Source organism: Colobus angolensis, unplaced genomic scaffold (genome assembly GCF_000951035.1).
Source record: "Colobus angolensis palliatus isolate OR3802 unplaced genomic scaffold, Cang.pa_1.0 Scaffold145, whole genome shotgun sequence".
Taxonomy (NCBI): Eukaryota; Metazoa; Chordata; class Mammalia; order Primates; family Cercopithecidae; genus Colobus; species Colobus angolensis.
Genome location: NW_012114544.1, coordinates 2,000,490 through 2,021,905, shown reverse-complemented (window position 1 = coordinate 2,021,905; position 21,416 = coordinate 2,000,490). Strand labels below are relative to the sequence as shown.

The window sequence follows — 21,416 nt, the reverse complement described above, 5'->3', positions numbered from 1 at the left end:
CCGGCTAGTTTTTTGTATTTTTTAGTAGAGACGGGGTTTCACCGTGTTAGCCAGGATGGTCTCGATCTCCTGACCTCGTGATCCACCCATCTCGGCCTCCCAAAGTGCTGGGATTACAGGCTTGAGCCACGGTGCCCGGCCCCTTGGTTTTTCTTAAGTGATGAGTATCTGTTATGCTAAACAAGCAACTCCCTGTGGGACCCCTGAAAGTTTCAGAATCAGGGCTGGCCACCAGAAAGGAACTTTGGGACCCTCTGATCTCCAGAAGGGAAGGGAGCTGGAAAGTGAGTTCAATCACATGGCCAAAGATTCAATCAATCATGCCTATTAATGAAACTCCAGTAAAAATTCTGGACACTAAAGTTTGGTGGAGCTTTGTGGTTAATGAACACCTTGATGTGTCGGGAAGGAGATGCTCCCTGAGTACATAGAAAGAGGACAGGTAGTTCCACATTCATTCCCATACCTTGTCTCATGTTTCTCTTCATTCCTGAGTTGTATACTTTATAATAACCTATAATCATAAATATAGCTATTTCCTGAGTTCTGAGTCATTCTAGCAAATTACAGACCCACAGGGCTCTCAGGAACTCCTAAATTTTTAGCCAAGTTGGTCAGAAGGATGAGAGGCCTGGAGAACCCTGAAGTGCATCTGAAGAACTGATCCCTTAACTTGTGGGGTCTGCTTTAACTCTAGGTGGTTAGTGTCAGAATTGGGAATCAAAGTACACACAGTTGGAGTGGAAATGGAATAGATTATTCTTTACCAAAATTCTGACTAGTGTAACATATTCCAAATAAGATGCCAACTCTTAGGCCAGGTGTGGTGGCTCACACCTGTAATCCCAGCACTTTGGGAGGCCAAGGCGGGCAGATCACGAGGTCAGGATATCGAGACCATCTTGGCTAACACGGCAAAACCCCATCTCTACTAAAAATACAAAATATTAGCCGGGCGTGGTGGCGGGCGTCTGTAGTCCCAGCTACTCGAGAGGCTGAGGCAGGAGAATCATTTGAACTGGAGAGGCAGAGGTTGCAGTGAGCCGGAATCACACCACTGCACTCCAGCCTGGGCGACAGAGCAAGACTCTGCCCCCTCAAAAAAAAAAGCCAACTCTTTGGATATACTTAGCAAGACTCTGGATATACAGAGCAAGACTCTGTCTCAAAAAAAAAAAAAGTCAACTCTTCAGATATACTTACTTTCTTCACATTTTCCTACCAGGGGAGTGGCGGGTGGGGCGGGGGGGCAGGTGGGAGTGCTATGGCATGAGGAAAGATAATTCTAGGTGATAATAATTTTAATTATTTTATTCCCTAGGTCTTTCTGGAATTGTTAAAATATACAGCATCAATATATCTTTTGCATACATTTATTAAAGTGCAACAGAACAGTGGCATGTCATTGGAATGCAAGACTTGTCTTTTTTTTTTTTTTTTTGAGACAGGGTCTTGCTTTGTTGCCCAGGCTTGAGTGCGAGTGGAACAATCATGGCTCACTGCAGCCTCAACCTTCTAGCTCCTAGGTTCAAGTCATCTACCCAGTGCAGCCTCTAGAGTAGCTAGGACCACAGGCACACGTGTAGGCCACCTTCCTTGCCTGGCTAATTTCTGTCTTTTTTTTTTTTTTTTTTTTTTTGAGACGGAGTCTGACTCTTCTCACTCAGGCTGGAGTGCAGTGGCGCCATCTAGCTAACTGCAAACTCCGCCTCCCAGGTTCAAGCAATTCTCCTGCCTAAACCTTCCAAGTAGTTGGGATTACAGGCATGTACCACCACTTCTGGCTAACTTTTGTATTTTTAGTAAAGACGGGGTTTTACCATGTTGGCCAGGCTGGTCTCGAACTTCTGACCTCAGCTGATTCACACACTTTGGCCTCCCAAAGTGCTGGGATTACAGGCGTGAGCCACTATGCCCAGCCTAATTTTACTTTTGTAGAGATGAGGGTCTTGCTATATTGACCAGGCTGGTCTCGAACTCCTGAGCTCAAGCAATCCTCCCACCTCAGCCTCTCAAAGTCCTGAGATTACAGGCATGAGCAACTGCACCCAGTTAGGACTTGACTGCCTTTTGCAATATATGATAGGTCACTTATTTTCTTTCTTTTCTTTTTTTATTTTTGAGACGGAGTTTCACTCTTGTTGCCCAGGCTGGATTGCAACGGCGTGATCTTGGCTTACCACAACCTCTGTCTCCCGGGTTCAAGCAATTCTCCTGCCTCAGCCTCCCGAGTAGTTGGGATTACAGGCATCCGCCACCATGCCTGGCTAATCTAGTATTTTTAGTAGAGATGGGGTTTCTCCATGTTGGTCAGGCTGGTCTCACACTCCTGACCTCAGGTGATCTGTCCGCCTTGGCCTCCCAAAGTGCTGGGATTAAACGCATGAGCCACCACACTTGGCCCACTTATTTTCTTAACAGCGGCATGAAATGAACCAGGGGCATCATCTTCCTTTGTAACACCCATGGCATCAATAACAATAAGTGGAATCCATGATAGTAAAATAAAATTTAATTAAAAATCCTGGCTAGGCTGGATGTGGTGGCTCACATCTGTAATCCTAGCACTTTGGGAGGCTGAGGAGGGAGGATTGCTTGAGATCAGGAGTTTGAAACCAGCCCGGGCAGCATAGTGAGAACTCATCTCTTAAAAAAAAAATCCTGGCCAGGCACAGTGGCTCATGATTGTAATCCCAGCACTTTGGGAGGCCAAAAACAGGACTGCTTGGGCCCAGGAGTGCAAGACAAGCCCTGGCAACACAATGAGACCGTCTCTACAAAAAAATTTTGAAATCTAGCCAGGTGTGGTGGTGCACACTTGTAGTCCCAGCTACTCAGGAGGCTGCAGTGGGAGGACTGTGTAAGCCTGGGAAGTTGAGGCAACAGTGAGCATGGTTGCGCCACTGCACGCCAGCCTCGGCAACAGAGCAAAATCCTGTCTCCAAAATAAATAAATAAACAAACAAACCCAACAACAAAAAACAACACCTATATTTTACAGTAAGAAGAAAAGTAGTATACTGCTCATGAGATGCTCCATTTTCCTAATCTCTGATATTCTTCTAGATTGGTAGATAAAACCAAGGTAAGGCAAAAATATGGAGTTAGAAAGTTGCAAAGGAAGCAAGAAAGGACCTAAGAACGATGAACTTTTCAAATATTTTTGTAAAGTACTATATTTATTATTTGCCTAAATTGTTTACTTATTGCCAGTTTTCCACCCAAACGAGAAAATGCTCCCAGTGGCTCACGCCTGTAATCACAGCACTTTGGCAGGTTGAGGCAAGCAGATTACCTGAGTTTGGGAGTTGGAGACCTGCCTGACCAACATGGAGAAACCCCGTCTCTACTAAAAATACAAAATTAGCCAGGTGTGGTGGTGGGCACCTGTAATCCCAGCTACTTGGGAGACTGAGGCAGGAGAATCCCTTGATCCCAGGAGGCAGAGGTTGCAGTGAGCTGATATTGCACCACTGCACTCCAGCCTGGGCGACGAGAGCAAAAGTCCGTCTCAAAAAGAAAAAAAAAAAAGAAAACCTTCCCAAATCACTTTAATTCCCTGTATAATAGGCCACAAATGTCAGCACTCCAAACTTAGACACAGCATATTCCTTACTATATTTACCTACTAATAAACAACTAATAAATGAGGAACAGAAAGTAAATCAAACACACATACAGGTTAGTATAAATTTGGTTCTGGGGTTTGGGATTACACAAATCTTCTTAAATCCCATTTCAGCTCCAAGAACAACATAAAAGACAGGTTTTGTGGAACTCTCTAAACACGTAAATTTTTCTAGACAGGGTTGGCTGAGTCCAGGGTATTCAGTGCCACTAGAACAGATAAAAATCCAAGCCCAGGGTGAACATAACTCCAAATTACCAAAATGAGGCACCATCTGGAGAGATGCCAGATACTTAAAAGTCCCTGCTTCAGGCTGGACAGACAACAAAGAGCTTCTGCAGAAATAGAACCCATTTTTGAAGTATATATCAAGCCAAAATGACCCAATTATCAATGTGACAGGGAAAAGCAAAGGGAAACAAAAATAGAAGTTCTAGTACAGTACCAAGAACTAAAAAGTCTTCCCTAGAAATGAGTTCTATTGCTAAAGTGACACTCATCATTTATTATGCTATCTAGTACTTTTATTTCCTGTCAATCTGGTATCTAAGTATTTAACAATGCAATACTAATTTTTTCTGGACTTTTATCTTTATATTGGTGATATATATCTCAAAGGCATAAATGAAAATTTAAAAAATATCACCATGTACAAGAACTTATTCCCTTACCTAAAACAGAGACTTCAAGTTTTATCTTGTAACTTCACTTCTAAATTATGTCTATATAAGTTTAAGCAGCTAAGAAAGGGTTTAGATACCTCAGATATCCACTGGTAAAATCTACTTCCCTAGCTTCACAAATATAATTCAACAAATATAATTCCTTTTAATCTTACACTGAACAAGAGTAAGAAAATAGGAAGCTTGTTTGTTTGTTTGTTTGAAAGGGGTGTGGGTAGTTATCCTGGGCAGTCACCTAAGGAAATCCACCAACTGGACTGTCTCATATTCTCACGTGAAACATTCAGGAAATAATCTAATCTCTTCAAATTTAGCTCCTCTTTTCCATGGGCTTTATTTAAAAAAAAAAAAAATATATATATATATATACACACACACACATATACACATATATGTTTAAATGTTTACTTTGGATGCTATGTGTTTCTAAGAAACATTTTTTCTTTTTTTTTTTCTAGTGGTACAATACACTAAGCTTACTTAGATTTCACCAGCTGTATATGTACTCATCCCATGTGCTTTTGTGGTCTGAAGTCATCACTTGGAGGCACCAATGGAAAAGAGCAGTGTCAGAGGACTGGGATTCCTCTACTAGCTGTATGACCTTGAGTAAGCCACCTTAACCTATAAACAGAAAGTTAATATCTGCCCTGATACATGATAGCCAATTATTTCACTTAGCTAAAAACTGATTATCTACTATATATTTTTATGAGATATGAGGAAAGATCCTGCTTGCTGCTTTGCCATTTTTTTCCCATAAGAAGCCTGGTGGTAAAGAGCACAGGCTTTAGAACCAGGAGTCCTGCGTTTCTTGAATTCTAGCTCTGTTGCTTGTTAGTTGTATGACTGTAGGCAAGTTACTTAATCTCCCTGCCTTCCATTTCCTTGTACACATGAGATAATTCCCACCTCAGAGGATTGTTGTAAGGATGAGATGAGGTAATTCAATGAGCATTCATCCAACGTATATCTATCTAGGAACCATTTTGCCTACTGCTATACTGGTTAAAAATCCCCTTGTCCACTATATATGTGCCATACATTGCTAGCCCCCAGGAACTAAAAAAGACAATATAGACAATATAGTAAAGCAACATTATGGCAAGAAAATACTAACTTTTCTACCTATGTATCTTCTTGGAACCAATAATACAAATCTGACTTGTTTTTGTGAACTGTTACAAATGAATCTACAAGACTGAATCCAAGTGCAAATAGGTCTTGATTTAGAAGGTATTTCTGAATAGCACGTTTCAAGTTTTTTTTTTTTTGAGACAGAGTCTCGCTTTCTTGCCCAGGCTGGAGTGCAGTGGCGCGATCTCAGTTCACTGCAGCCTCCGCCTCCTGGGTTCAAGGGATTCTACTGCCTCAGCCTCCTGAGTAGCTGGGACTACAGGTGCGTGCCACCAAGCCCGGTTCATTTTCTTTCTTTTTTTTTTTTTTGGTGTATTTTTAGTAGAGTCGGGGTTTCACCGTGTTAGCCAGGATGGTCTCGATCTCCTGACCTCATGATCCGCCCGCCTCGGCCTCCGCACCTGGCCTACACGTTTCAAGTTTAGGTGTTCACCAGTTGACCGTGCCTGGCTGATACACACAAGGTCAAAAATGACACAAAGATCAGAAGTGATGTCATATACCATACACGACTGTGTAACTTGTATAGGACCTAGCATAGGGTAAATGCTCATAAATATTAATTTAAAAAATTAAGTTTGGTTTCCAACTTTGCCACTTCCACACCGAGTGACTCTGGGTTTAACCTGTCTGGATCTTAATTTTCGGTAAAATAGAAATGTGTCTGCTTTACCTATCTCATAGGATAGTTATGATCAAATGAAATTACATGACAATGTATCTGGCGCTAATAAAACGGTAATTTATGAGACACAGAATGACTACTGACACCAGCTAGCCTACAAGCCTAATAGTAGAGATAAGATGTTAATACATAACTACCAGGAAATAAACATGGAGATCTCGTGAAAACCCATGACATGTTTTCTAAAAATGTCATCTTCCTTGTGACGAAAGGAGCTGGTCATTGCTAGGCAGGTGCTGTGCCTTTTTCAGCTCCCACGTTTCAGCAGCAGGCTCTTCTGAGTGAGATTTTGCAAGGCTGAGGCCCCGGTAGGCGCAGCCGCCCTTGGGGTGCGCATCCGGCAACCTGCAGTTTACAAGCAGCGGATCCCACCTTCAGTACTGGCTCTGACAAGCCCTCCAGGTAATGCGCCTTTGCATTTAGCGGACTTAGAGAAGAGAGCTGGAAGCCACCTCTACCTTTCACGGGGAGGAAGGGACTGCCCACCTGCTCGCCCCCATCACCTCGGCCCTCCGGAGCGCGTCGCGGACTCCAGCCTTGTCTCTCGCCCCTGCCTCACCCCGCGTCCCTGACCTGCGAGTCTCCCGCCCAGCGCCGCGTCCCAGGTCCCTGCCTCCCGGCACGTACACGACGCGCTAAGAGGCGCGGGGAGCTCTTAGCGCGCCTGCTACTTAACCCGGCTGGCTACCTACCGGCCGTCAGGCAGAAGCCTGAGATTGAGTTGGCCGGGCCTCCCAGCACCGCCGCTCTCCAGGTTCCCTTTGGAGGACTCGACTTTGGTCCGAACCCCAACCGCAGGTCGAGTAACCTTTCCAGGAATCCAAATGGAAGGCGAAGCGGAAAGAGGAACACGAGCGCGGGGCGGAGCTGGGCGGGGCGGCAGTTTGGACACGCCCCGAGCTCTCCTAGGCTCTTCCTCCAGCTCAGAATGGGAAGCGCCTACCGAGGGAGGAGGCTGAGGACACAGCTTCCTTCCGCCCTGCGCTGCCTGGCCTTCCGCGTGACCCCGCCTGTGACCTCGGGGCGTCTCGCTGACGTCTGACCGTCAGGTGCGCACGCGCACTTGCAGGCTTGTTTTGCCAGCTTCACGCCACCTGGAATGGGACAAAACAGGTGTCGCGAGAGTTGGGAGCAAGACGCCTTGTAGGGACTGTAACTATGGCGGGCCTGCAGATCGAAGGTGAAGAGGAGCCGCTGTTAGGCGACACACCTGGAAGCAGGTGAGCGAATCCTGGTGGAGGGACCCCTCAGCCTCATGCGCTGTTGGGATTGGCTCCTTTCCGGGCGTCACCCGCTCTGGGACGAACCCTCGCTGCCAGAGGGGTGCCAGCGCGGTGGGAGCCGGTGGCCGGGTTGTGTGAGCCGAGGAGATTCGCTCCCCAGGTAAGAGAAAGGGCGTCTGGCCGCACCTTGCGGTGATGAGCCGGTGGGTTCGAGTGACGGGGCCGGAGAAACCCAGGCTGCTGCTTTGCCTGTTGCAGCAGCCAAGCCACCACATTCTGTATCTTCAGAATTCCATATTTGGCACTTTGTAGCTGATCACTTTCCACATTTCACAGTTCCAAAATGATGGATTTAATCGATACTTGAAGGTATCGGTCTTAATAATGACCTGCTGCCTGACTGCCTGACAACCCCTTTGAAGGGGTGGCCTGCCCCTCCACATCTGTGGGCGTTTCTCGTTAGATGGAACGAGAGACTTGAGAAAAGAAATGAGACACAGAGACAAAGTACAGAGAAAGAAAAGGTGGGCCCAGGGGACCGGTGCTCAGCATACAGAGGACCTACGCGGGCACTGGTCTCTGAGTTCCCTTAGTATTTATTGATAATTAGCTTTACCATCTTAGAAAAAGGGAAGTGAGGATAATAGGATCATCATAGGGAGAAGGTCAGCAGTAAGACATGTGAATAAAGATCTCTGTGATATTAGTTTGAGGAAAAGTGCTGTGCCTTGATGTGCATATGCAGACATCTCCATAAACCTTTTTAGTGCATAAAGAACAGCATTGCTAGGAAGTCCCACCTTTCGCCCTAAGGCGGTTTTCTCCTTTCTCAGTAAACAGAACATACAATCTGGTTTTACACCGAGATGTTCCATTGCCCAGGGACGGGCAGGAGACAGATGCTTTTCTCTATCTCAACTGCCAAGAGGCCTTCTTTCCTCTTATACTAGTCCTCCTCAGCGCAGACCTTTCACGGGTGTCAGGCTGGGAGACGATCAGGTCTTTCCCTTCCCACAAGACCATATTTCAGACCATCACATGGGGAGAAACCTTGGACAATACCTAGCTTTCCTAGGCAGAGGTCCCTGCGACCTTTGGCAGAGTAAGTGGCCCTGGGTACTTGAGATTAAGAGAATGGTGATGACTTTTAACCAGTAAGCTGCCTTCAGGCACTTGTTTAACAAAGCACACCCTGCATAGCCCAAAATCCTTTAAACCTTGAGTCACCATGGCACATGTCTCTTGCAAGGACAAGGTTGGGGGTAGGGTCACAGATTAACAGCATCTCAAATACAGAACAAGATGGATGTTAGGCAGGAATCTAAACCCAACATGGCGGCATTACCCGGCGTAGCAGGCCTTTTGTTAAAGACTCCCTTCACACTTGTACACACCCACAGACTTACATGAGTCAGAGTTCCGGCTGGGCAACCACACTGACCCATGACCTGCAGCACACCTGCATTCCACAGGTTCGTAAACAGCAGTTTCAGTTGACAGTTTCCAAACACCCCTTCTTCATGACCCTTACTCAACTCCTGCCCTGGTAGTTTCAAGACCCCCCAGGCCCTATTTGCACAACCAGCTTCCCTACCTCTCGGGCTATAAAAAGCCCCTACCCTCCTCCCTCAGTGCAACTTCCTCGGCCTGCACCTTTGGACCGAGGAACCTCGCCCCCGAGTCCTAATAAAGGCTATTCTCACTGCCATTTGCCTTGTGTCTTCGTTCCCGATCCGGCTCCAGCCTCAGTTTACCTTTACATTTGGTGCCGAAACCCGGGAGGAGACCCCTCCCCCGGACCCCTGCCGGGTCGGGCAGGCTCTCCTCTCCCTGAGCCAGGACCTTCTTTCCGAGCTGGGAGCCGTTTCACCAAATCCAAGACTCAATTCGATCACTGCTGGGTAAGTTTTCCCCCGTCCTGTAGGCCCCCTCCGGGAAGTCCCTCTCCGAAACGCGTGGCCACGTCAGGGGCTCCCTCCAGTCAACTGTGACCTTGGCACCGGGGACTAGGAGACGTCCAACCTCCCCACAAGCCGCTGTACCCTGCACTCCGCATGGCAGTGGGAGGACGCTCCCATTGCCACCGGACTGCCCGCCTTAGGACCATGGGGAACTACCCAGTCCAAACCAAACCGAAAATCCCCTCTGAGGTGCCTCTTGGCTAATTTCCAGACTTTAAGTCTCAGCCAAGACCTAAGACAAAAGTGGCTCATTTTCTTCTGCACAGTAGCATGACCACAGTATAAATTGGATAATCAGTCTCAGTGGCCTGCAGAAGGCACCCTAGACTTTAACATCCTCATGGATCTGACCAACTTCTGCAAGAGACTAGGCAAATGGCACGAGATACCCTGTGTTCAAGCCTTTTGGCACTTGCGTTCTCGCCCAGATCTCTGCGCTCAATGCTCATTAGCTCAGGTCCTACTTGCAAAGTCTCTTCCCTCGAGCAAGGAGAGGGATAATTCCTCTTCTTTTTCTGAGCCTCTGACACCCTATCCTGGCCACCCCTTTGGTCTCCCACCCAGCCTTCTCCTCACCCTGAGCTGCCATTATCCCCATCCTCATCAGTGGCTCCCCTCACTTCCACCCCTCCTGTGCCCTCGCCAAACCCGACAGATTCTGTCTCCCCTACCTCCACCTCCTCCCCTTCCTCGCCTGTCTCAGCCCATACTCGGTCCAGGACCGATCTCCTGTGTCCCTTGCAAGAGGTGGCAGGCGCCGAAGGAGTGGTCCGGGTCCATGTGCTGTTTTCGCTGGCAGACCTGTCTAAGATTGAAGAGCGTGTAGGCTCTTTCTCGGCCAACCCCACTCAGTATTTCAAAAAGTTCAGATACCTGTGCCAGGCGTATGACCTCACCTGGCATGATCCCCATGTCGTTATGACCTCAACCCTGTCCCCTGAGGAACAGGAGCATATCCTAGCGCCAGCCAGGCAGCATGCTGACCAGGTTCGTTTAACTGACCACACCATGCCAGTTGGCACTGAGGCGGTGTCCTCAGCCAAGCCCAACTAGGACTAGCAGGTTGGTCAGGCAGGCCACCGCCGCCGAGATATGATGGTCCAGTGCCTTCTTGCTGGCATGCAGGCAGCCTCCAATAAGTCAGTCAATTTTAATAAGTTAAAGGAGGTAGTCCAAGGCTCAGATGAAAATCTGGCTGTTTTTCTTAACCGACTTGACAGAGTCACTTATTCAGTACACCCGCCTTGACCCTGCCTCCCCTGCAGGAGGAGCCATCTTAGCTTCATACTTTATTTCTCAGTTGGCCCCCGATATCCGAAAAAAGTTAAAAAAGGCGGAGGACGGCCCTCAAACTCCCATCCAGGATTTAGTCAAACTGGCCTTTAAGGTCTACAACTCCAGGAAGGAAGCAGCTGAGGCCCAACGACAGGCTAGGCCAAAACAGAAGGTACAACTCCAAACCCAGGCCTTGGTAGCAGCCCTGAGGCTGGCCGGCTCCAGGAGCTCCCAGAAAAGAGGTACTACCGGAGCACCACCTGGTGCCTGCTTCAAGTGTGGCAACGATGGCCACTGGGCCAGCCACTGGGCCCTAACCCAAAGGAGCCAACTCACCCCTGTCCGAACTGTCGGCAGATGGGCCACTGGAAGTCAGACTGCCCCGACCTAAGGACGGTCGCTGCACCTCCATGTGACGACCCTCCTCCAGGTATTGGAGGCGCCTTCCAGCTCCTTGACACCGACGAAGATTGAAGAGGCCCAGACTCGGGAACCCCTCTTACTTTCGCCGAGCCCAGGGTTATGCTCCAGGTAGTGGGTAAGTCCATATCTTTCCTCATGGACACAGAGGCTACCTACTCTGTTTTGCCTTCCTTTAGTGGCCCCAGCCACCCCTCCACTGTCACGGTCATGGGAATTGATGGCACTCCCTCTACCTACCGCCAGACTCCTCCTCTGTCTTGCCGCTTGGATGGCTCCCTCTTCTCGCACTCATTTCTTATCATTTCTTCGTGCCCAGTCCCCTTGTTAGGAAGAGATCTCCTCTCCAAGCTAGGGGCCTCAGTTCACTTCCGACCCAACCCCTCCCCACACCTCGCGTTCCTCTTCCCCCTTCTCTCACCTGACAAACTCCGCCAGGCTGACCCCCCACTCCCGTTTCCAGTCCCCATTAACCCTAAGGTGTGGGACACCTCCATCCCAGTCATTGCCCAGCACCATACCCTGGTCCGCATCCGACTAAAAGACCCTTCCAAGTTTCCCTCTAGACCCCAGTTCCCTATCTCCCTTGAACATTGACAGGGATTAAAACCTATCATTACACGCCTGCTCCGACAGCACATTCTAGTTCCTGCCAACTCACCATGCAATACTCCTATCCTGCCTGTACAGAAAAGCTCTGGGGCCTATCGTCTCGTACAGGACCTACGCCTCATCAATGAGGCAGTAGTCCCTACCTTTCCAGTTGTTTCTAATCCATATACACTCCTCTCGCGCGTTCCCCCTGACACCACCCATTTCACTGTTCTTGACCTGAAGGATGCCTTCTTTACCATCTCTCTACACCCAGACTGCCACTTTCTGTTTGCTTTTACATTGGAAGATCCAGACACTCATATTTCTTCCCAGCTGACTTGAACTATTTTGCCTCAAAGGTTCCATGATAGCCCCCATTTTTTCAGACAGGCACTGGCACAGGATGTTGTCCTCTGTACCCTGACCCACAGCACACTATTGCAGTATGTCAATGACATTACTATGTAGTCCTGCCTAGGAGTGCTCCCTTGCAGATACTGCTATACTTTTAAATTTTCTAGGTGACCAAGGTTATCAGGTTACCCTGGCTAAGGCTCAACTTTGCAGCCCTTCTGTCACCTACCTAGGCATACTCCTCACACCCGCTACAAAAAGCCTCACAGCAGATAGAATAAGCCTCATTGAAACTCTCCGGCCTCCTCAGGATGCGGAAGAGATCTTGTCCTTCCTAGGACTGGTGGGCACAGTGAGTCTTATTCCGTGGCCCCACTCAGGATCTTTTAAGGCCTACATCAAGGTCGTAAGCAGCCTCGTCAGCCTGGCCTCTGACCTCAGACAACAGGAGGAAGCCATCTCAGCTCTAGCCCAGGCAGCAAGCCCCAGGACAGCAGCAACCCTTTTTCCTGGCTAACCTTAGTCAGGGAAGGGGCTCAAGTGGTACACATGGCTGAGGTACACAACATCTCTCATTGTTTCTTGTGTGCAGCCTTGAATAAGCCCCCACTGGTTGCGGTACCCTTACCCAGCCCTTTTAACTCCTCTAACCTAACCCCCTCCTTTCCCCTTCCTGGCTGAACACTGCATCAATGAGTCAGGACTCGTAGAAACCAATCTCCTCACTGTAGAAAAGATTCGGGAAAGACTCCACCAGAAAAACCTCAGATCAAGACCCTCACTTAGGTGGTGGCAGTTGTCTGTGGCCGGTTAAGTCCTACCCTTTCTAAGCCCCTTACTAATCATTGGCTTCTTGCTACTCATAGCTCCCTGTGTCCTCCGCTTCATCCAGGACTGCGTGAAAGAAGTCTCCCAGGTCACTTTCAGTCAGATGCTGCTCCACCCCTATACCCAAGTTCCAACCTCCGAAGAACCCCACAACGACCCATACCAGCAGGAAGCAGCCAGATGAACACGTCGCCCATTTTCTTATTAGAAAGAGGTCGGAATGTTAGGCAGGAATCTAGACCCAACATGGTGGCATTACCCGGCGTAGCAGGCCTTTTGTTAAAGACTCCCTTCACCCTTGTACACACCCGCAGACTTACATCCCTTAGAGTTCCGGCTGGGCAACCACAGTGCCCCATGACCTGCAGCTCACCTGCATTCCACAAGGTCGTAAACAGCAGTTTCAGTTGACAGTTTCCAAAGACCCCTTCCTCATGACCCTTACTCAACTCCTGCCCTAGTAGTTTCAAGACCCCCCAGGCCCTATTTGCACAACCAGCTTCCCTACCTCTCGGGCTATAAAAAGCCCCTACCCTCCTCCCTCGGCCTGCACCTTTGGACTGAGGAACCTCACCCCCGAGTCCTAATAAAGGCTGTTCTCACTGCCATTTGCCTTGTGTTCCTCGGTTTGGCTCCAGCCTCAGTTTACCTTTACAATGGAGTCTCTTATGTCTACTTCTTTCTATATAGACACAATAACAGTCTGATCTTTCTTTTCCCCACACCTCTTGATACTTTAACAAACCTGTCTAAAATGAGCTCACCTTTGTCCTATGCCAAATGTACAAATAAAGACTAATTTTAAGGCATTGAAGGAATAATGTCAGTATTTTGATCCTTATAATTCTGGTTGTTTTGATCCTAGTTTATGGGCAATGACTCAGTAATGTTCACCTTTTGCCTCTTACTGCATAATTATGTATTTTTACCTTTAGGAAAATGGAATTATTATTTTGTTTGAAATATACATAATTATCTCAAGTAAATTAATAAATTCAGTTAAACTTCAGCTGTCTATGACCATGTTAATTTTTACTCATTTGTTCCTTGTAAGCACCAAACCTTTTTTGATCACTCTTAACTCAAAACCCTTTGGAAAATGTATTTCTCTGGTCCTCGATTTACTAAACAGAGTTTATGGAATGCAGTTTTATCTTGATTTTATCTTGAGATCATTAAAATGAATATCGATGTGAAATGAATTTTAATAGAGTGATGTCCTCAGAGCCTATTTAAACATTTGGGACTGTTTGCTTCTATACCAATTTATTCTGCACTGCTATACTTTTTTTTTTTTGAGACAGGGTCTCGCTCTGTGGCCTAGTCTGGAGTGCAGTGATGCGATTTTGGCTCACTGTAACCTCTGCCTCCCGGGTTCAAGCGATTCTCCTGCCTCAGCTTCCACAGTAGCTGGGATTACATGCGTGGGCCACCAGACCCAGCTAATTTTTGTATTTTTGGTAAAGACGGGTTTCACCGTGTGGCTAGGCTGATCTGGAACTCCTGACCTCAAGTGATCCACCCACCTCAGCTTCCCAAAGTGCTGATATAGAAGCAAACAGTCCCAAATGTATCAATAGGCTCTGAGGCCAGCTGCTCTACTTTTAAGTACTTACATCTGCTTTTTAGTTTTTCTGACAGACTGTTTTCCTGGCAGACTATTCTGCAGCATGTTTTTGAAATCTGGCAGCAACAGTTTTTTTTGTTGTCGTTGCTGTCACCACACTCTTTCCACCAGCTTTAATTTGGGGCTTCTTGTTTGTTATAACTTTGATAACCCTGTATCTATGCTTCATATAACTGTCTGATTACAACCTGGTAGTTCTGACTGAGAGCTAAATGTCTTTCCTATTAAGTGCATAAGCTTGAGTGCGTGGACTTTGTGACATTTGGTTTTCTCAGAATTCTTTTTGCTTCGTCCTGATTTTTAGCTATTTTACAGATAATTGCAGGATTCCTGAGTTATGGTTAAATGTGGTCTTCTGGTACATTCTGTCACCTTATACAAAAGGTGATTTTTTTTTTTTTTTTTTTTTTTGAGACGGTGTCTGGCTCTGTCTCCCAGGCTGGAGTGCAGTGGCCGGATCTCAGCTCACTGCAAGCTCCGCCTCCCGGGTTTACGCCATTCTCCTGCCTCAGCCTCCGGAGTAGCTGGGACTACAGGTGCCCGCCACCTCGCCCGGCTAGTTTTTTGTATTTTTAGTAGAGACGGGGTTTCACCGTGTTAGCCAGGATGGTCTCGATCTCCTGACCTCGTGATCCGCCTGTCTCGGCCTCCCAAAGTGCTGGGATTACAGGCTTGAGCCACCGCGCCCGGCCTGATTTTTTTCATACTCTTAACTTTGATTTCATCAAAGTGATTGATGCTCATTAGAATCTGTCCAAATTTAGGTGTTCCTGCCAAAAATCAATACCTCTGATTGAGGTTCTAGATTAAGCATTTTAAAAACAAAAAGGGAGTATTTTGAAAATAATTCAATAAGTATATGTCTTTAAAAACGCAAGTATATTCCCTAGTAAAGTGAACCTATGTATAGCTATTTGGCAGGACCTGTTCACTTTGAATATATTGCACAAACATGTCTAGGCCACCACCAACTTTTCCTCACTAACTAGGTTGATTATTATTTGCTGGTCTGGTGGAGCTGGCCTCTTGAATCCTCAGTGCTTCCCACTGACCCCCTCTGTGGAGGACAGACAACAGGGGTTGGCAAACATTTCCTGTAAAGTTCCAGATTGTAAATATCTTAGACCTGTTTAGAGCAAAGGGAAAAAGCAAGGATATTGTACAGATGTTTAGATAACCAGAAAACAAATTCCACAAAAATTATTAGTAATGACATTTAAAATATACTAATAAGTATAATATAGGTTTGCTAATGAAAGGGATAGAATTTTGTGGGGGAGGGAATGACATTTTCCTTAATTGCACTTCCAAGTTGGTGTTTTCTGTCATCAAACTGATAACAAATATTCATCTGTAAAAACCATTTGTAGCTCACATGTTACTGATCCAAGTTACAAGTGATTTCACATTTTCTTTGCAACCTTAGCCTAGTCTCTGTAAAATTTGTATTATTAGGGTATCTGTCCTTATAGGGCATAGCTTTATAGAATATTTTCAGTTTATTTCCATAAATGTTATACCACTACACTGTTCTGTCAGTGAGCACACACTTCTTTATTTTCTCTCTCTCTCTTTTTTTTTTTAAGACAGAGTGTCTGTCTGTCACCCAGGCTGGAGTGCAGTGGCACAATCTCTGCTCACTGCAACCTCCACCTCCCAGGTTCAAGTGATTCTCGTGCCTCAGCCTCCTAAGTAGCTGGGGCTACAGGCATGCACCACCACGCCCGGCTAATTTTTGTATTTTTGGTAGAGACAGGGTTTCACTATGTTGGCCAGGCTGATCTTGAACTCTTGGCCTCAAGCAGTCTGCCTGCCTTGGCCTCCCAAAGTGCTGGGATTATGGGCGTGAGCCACTGCGCCTGGCTGTTGTTAAATTTTATCTTTGCTATTCAGTTCACTCCACTATATTGTGTATTCCTTTTAGTTTTTAAGTCACAAGTTTGACAAGCATGCTATCATTTGGAGTATTTCAGTTTGTAGTAGAAATGTTGAACAGGATAAAACTAGCAGGACATCCCACTACCTGGAATGCCAAACATGACCACTTGTTAAGAGGGCGACTGCAATATTTTTCAATTATAAAGGTTCATGTTCCATTTTGTAATTAGTAAGCAGACACTGGGGTGCCATTTGAGGGCCTTTGACTGTCCTCTCCATAACAATCTTTCAATCAGTTGTTTTAGCATCCATTGATGATCCTTCCATTGTTACATAGAAAGTGGCCATTAAATTATTATCTAATTTTATTTTTTCAATATTTAATAATTGTCATTAAAAGAAGAAAGATTTTGACTGAGCTCTAAATCAGTCACTCAAACAATTTTATTTTTTTTTTAGAATCAAATAATTTACCTCTTGATTCCCTAACTTAGATATATATGATGTTTTATTCAAATGCTAGTATATTGATTTCAGACGATGGGTATCTCGGGTTCTGGTATTTTTCTCAGGTAAGCTACATTATCATTAAGGTCTGTTATTTTTGTTTTTTTCTTATCTACTCTCCTTTGACCTAGAAGAGGTTTGTTTGTATGGAATGACATATACAGTGTTAAGCATTTTAAATATATTAGGAACTAATATGTTTGGCATATAATACATCTAAAAAACATTGTTTTTCTTCTTCCTTTCCTCTTTCCACTCCCAACCATATCACGTTTGAAAAAAAAAAAAAAGTTTCTTTTTTGAAGACTAATTTGACAGTTCTAAGGCTTATTTTTAAGAAATTAATCTTGGTACATAAGAAGGCATTTTGTCTGTTCTGCATGCCTTGATTATTTGAAAAGATAATGCTCACATTAAGGTGAACTTGTTAACTGTTTCTATTGTGTGTGTGAAAATGTAATGAGTGTATAGACTCATGTGTCACCTAATGGAGGTAAGATGTCTACTTAGTATACATGCCCTTGGTCCAGATCAGATACTTTTCCAAAAGATCACTTAAGTCTGGGGTGTCATGGTCTCTCTTTTGTCTGCTGGTAAAATTTATCTGGTAACCCATTTAGGAGGTCCCAGGGCTGAAAATTTCTTAGGTTAATAGGTTACATTAAACCTTCCTGGTATCACTTCTATTTTCTGAAGTAGGAAGCCAAAACAGCTTCCTGCAGCAATTTAATTTGCTGTCATTAAGTACAGCATGTTATAATGATGACAGTTACTATTTTTTAGTACTTAGTAGCTATGGGGGATCTAGTTGTAGCTAGTTTATTTGATTTATCTTGATGTAGTTTATTCATTTTTACAAATTGCAACATTCTTGATTAATAAATCTGTGCATGTCAACAGTAGCAAAATAATTGCCTTGCAAAATGTTTCCTCTTTTAAAACTATAGTTTCCCAAATTTCTATATACAATAATGCATAAATACAATCCATGGAAATTCAAAAAAAAAATGCTTATTCATAGATAAATTAGTGTAGCAGAACCAGTATTAGTAAATTCTACCTCTATCACATCGTTTTCATAACTTGAGTAGATAATACAATTGTTGACACTTAAGATCCACATGTAATGAGATAAATTTATACTACTTTTTTCTTCTTTACACCTAGAGAATGGGACATTTTAGAGACTGAAGAGCATTATAAGAGCCGATGGAGATCTATTAGGATTTTATATCTTACTATGTTTCTCAGCAGTGTAGGTAAGTATTAGAAATACATAATTTTAACAATTCAGATCAGATGTCATATTTTAACTTCATTTATTTCGTTTACTTTTGTTGCCTCTGAAATTATCTTTATTGTGCCAAAAAATATGTAACATAAAATTTACAATGTTACCATATCTAAGTTTAGTAGCCTTAAGTATATCCACATTGTTGTGCAACCAATCCCTAGAACATTTTCATCTTGCAAAAGAGAAACTCTATACCCATTAAACAACTCCCTGTTTTCCCATCCCCCAAGCCCTAGCAACCATCATTCTACTTTGTTTCTTGGAATTTGACTACTCTAGATAGCTCATATAAATGGAATTATATAGTATTTTTCTTCTTGTGATGAAATTATTTCACTCAACATAATGTCCTCAGGTTGATCCATGTTGCAATTGTGATAATTTCCTTTTAATTAAAGGCTATATAGTCCATTATATGTATTGTAGGGTAGCAGAAACTTTTCCTCTATTCTCTTATGTTATGTGCCTAAGGCTGGTGAATTAAGCTGACAAAAGAAACACTAACAGTGAAAAAGTATACAAATTTATTTGATGTTAATATTTTTTAATGAAAAGAAACAAAAAACATTAAGGAGTGTATATACAAATGAAACTAGACAACTACTAAGAGTTCCTAACACGTTCATGTACTCACAAAAGTATTTCATCTTTTTTTTTTTTTTTTTTTGAGACGGAGTTTCACTCTTTTTGCCCAGGCTGGAATGCAATGGTGCAGTCTCAGCTGACTGCAACCTCCACCTCCCAGATTCAAGCAATTCTCCCGCCCCAGCCTGCCAAGTAGCTGGAATTACAGGCATGTGCCACCACGCCCAGCTAATTTTGTATTTTTAGTAGAGACGGGATGTCTCCATGTTAGTCAGGCTGGTCTCGAACTACCGACCTCAGGTGATCTGCCCACCTTGGCCTCCCAAAGTGCTGTAATTGATTACAGGCGGGAACCACCACGCCCGGTTCAAAGTCTTTTTTTTTTCTTTTTCTTTTTCCTTTTTTTGAGATGGAGTCTCACTCTGTCGCCCAAACTGGAGTGCAGTGGCGTGATCTCGGCTCACTGCAAGCTCCACCTCCCAGTTCATGCCATTCTCCTGCCTCAGCCTCCCAAGTAGCTGGGACTACAGGCACCCACCACCATGCCTGGATAATTGTTTTATATTTTTAGTAGAGACAGGATTTCACTGTGTTAGCCAGGATGGTCTCGATCTCCTGACCCTGTGATCTGCCAGACTCAGCCTCCCAAAGTGCTGGGATTACAGACGTGAGCCACCGTGCCTGGCCAAAAGTATTTCATCTTTACAGCCATCAGTGAATGATTTGTTTTGCTACTTCTTGAAGATGTGCAAAATTTCTTTTTAAAAAAATTTTATTATTTATTATTATTTATTCATTTTTTGAGGTGGAGTCGCCCAGGCTGGAGTGCGATGGCATGATGTTGGCTCACTGCAACCTCTGCCTCCTGGGTTCAAGCGATTCTTGTGCCTCAGCCTCCTGAGTAGCTGGGACTACAGGCGCACGCCACCACACCCAGCTAGTTTTTTTGTACCTTTAGTAGAGATGGGTTTTCACCATGTTGGCCATGCTAGTCTCAAACTCCTGACCTCAGGTGATCCACCTGCCTTGGCCTCCCAAAGTGCTGGGATTATAGGCATGAGGCACTCTGCCTGGCCAGTGCAAAATTTCTTAAGTTTAAATGTACAGTCTTAATTATACTAGTGACTTTATGTCCCAAGACAGATTGTAGGTAACAGAATCTCAATTGTGCCTCAAAGAAATAACAACAAAACAAAATTCAATCTATTCTCTGCATTCAGGCAGAAAAGGGGAGAGCAGAGAACCCTTCCTGCATCTGCTATTTCTTGGTTGCCTTCAGCTTGAAATAATTAATATGGCAAAGCAGCATATTTTTGGGGTAGCATACTCTGATTGCCTTCAGTGTATACCACATTTTTTTTTTTTTGAGACGAAGTCTCACTGTGTCGTCCAAGCCAGAGTGCAGTGGTATGATCTTGGCTCACTGCAACATTTACCTCCCAGGTTCAAGCAGTTCTCTGCCTCAGCCTCCCAAGTAGCTGGGATTACAGTCACCCGCCACCACGCCTAGCTAATTTTTGTATTTTTGGTAGAGATGGGGTTTCACCATCTTGGCCTGCCTCAGCCTCCCAAAGTGCTAGGATTACAGGCGTGAGCCACCGTGCCTGGCCTACCACATTTTGTTTAGCCATTTATCTGTCGATGGACATTTGGGTTGCTTCCACCTCTTGGCTGTTGTGAATAGTGCTGCTCTCAATATGGGTGTGCAAATATCTTTTCAAGATCCTGCTTTCAGTCCTTTTGGGTATATATCCAGAAGTGAAATTGCTGGATCCTATTATAATTTTCTTTTTACTTATTTTGAAAAATTGCCATACTGTTTTCCATAGCAGCTGCACCATTTTACTTACTTTCTCACCAACAGTCAGGGTTCCAATTTTTTTACATCCTCGCCAACAATAACTTTCTTTTGGATAGTAGTCATCCTAGTGGATGAGATGGTATCTCATTGTTGTTTTGATTTGCATCTCCTTCATGATTAGTGATGTTGAACATGTTTTCTTGTACTTACTGCCCATTTGTATATCTTCTGTGAAGAAGTGTTTGTTCAAGACCATTGCCTATTTATTAATTGGATTTTTTGTTGTTGTTGAGTTGTAGGAATTCTTTATATATTCTGGGTGTTAGCCCCTTATCCAATATATGATTTGCAGATATTTTCTCCCTTTCCAGGACTCTTCTATTCAGTGTGCTAAATGTATCCTGTGATTCACAGAAATTTTAAATATTGATGTAGTCCACCTTACCTGTTTTTTTCTTTTTGAGACAGAGTCTTGCTTTGTTGCCCAAGCTGGAGTGCAATGGCATGATCTCGGCTCACTGCAACCTCCCCCTTTTGGGTTCAAGTGATGCTTGTGCCTCAGCCTCCCTGGTAGCTGGGACTGCAGATGTGTGCCACCATACCTGGCTAATTTTTGTATTTTTAGTAGAGACGGGGTTTTGCCATTTTTGCCAGACTGAACTAAAACTCCTGACTTCAGGTAATCCACCTGCCTTAGCCTCCCAAAGTGCTGGGATTTCAGGCATGAGCCCCACACCCAGCTGTTTTTATCTTTTGTTGCCTCTGAACCTCATTTTTTTTTTTGAGACGGAGTCTCTCTCTGTCGCCCAGGCTGGAGTGCAGTGGCCGGATCTCAGCTCACTGTAAGCTCCGCCTCCTGGGTTTACGCCATTCTCCTGCCTCAGCCTCCCGAGTAGCTGGGACTACAGGTGCCCGCCACCTCGCCCGGCTAGTTTT

At 44.9% G+C, this 21,416-nt stretch overlaps 2 protein-coding genes across 2 annotated transcripts in view; one reads left to right on the top strand and one right to left on the bottom strand.

Annotated features, from left to right (window-relative positions):
- The window catches only part of LOC105507204 (chromosome unknown open reading frame, human C4orf29), a 126,169-nt gene extending 119,009 nt beyond the window's left edge, over nt 1–7,160 (bottom strand). Inside the window, exon 1 of the mRNA XM_011935625.1 lies at nt 6,826–7,160. The gene's annotated coding sequence lies outside the window, so the exon portion shown is untranslated. The remainder of the gene's footprint in view (nt 1–6,825) is intronic.
- Nucleotides 7,161–7,175: 15 nt separating this feature from the next.
- MFSD8 (major facilitator superfamily domain containing 8) overlaps nt 7,176–21,416 on the top strand; it is a 57,273-nt gene continuing 43,032 nt past the window's right edge. The window contains exons 1-2 of the mRNA XM_011935624.1: nt 7,176–7,353; nt 17,968–18,059. Of these exons, the coding sequence (XP_011791014.1) occupies nt 7,292–7,353; nt 17,968–18,059 (154 nt within the window). The 5' untranslated portion in view covers nt 7,176–7,291. The remainder of the gene's footprint in view (nt 7,354–17,967; nt 18,060–21,416) is intronic.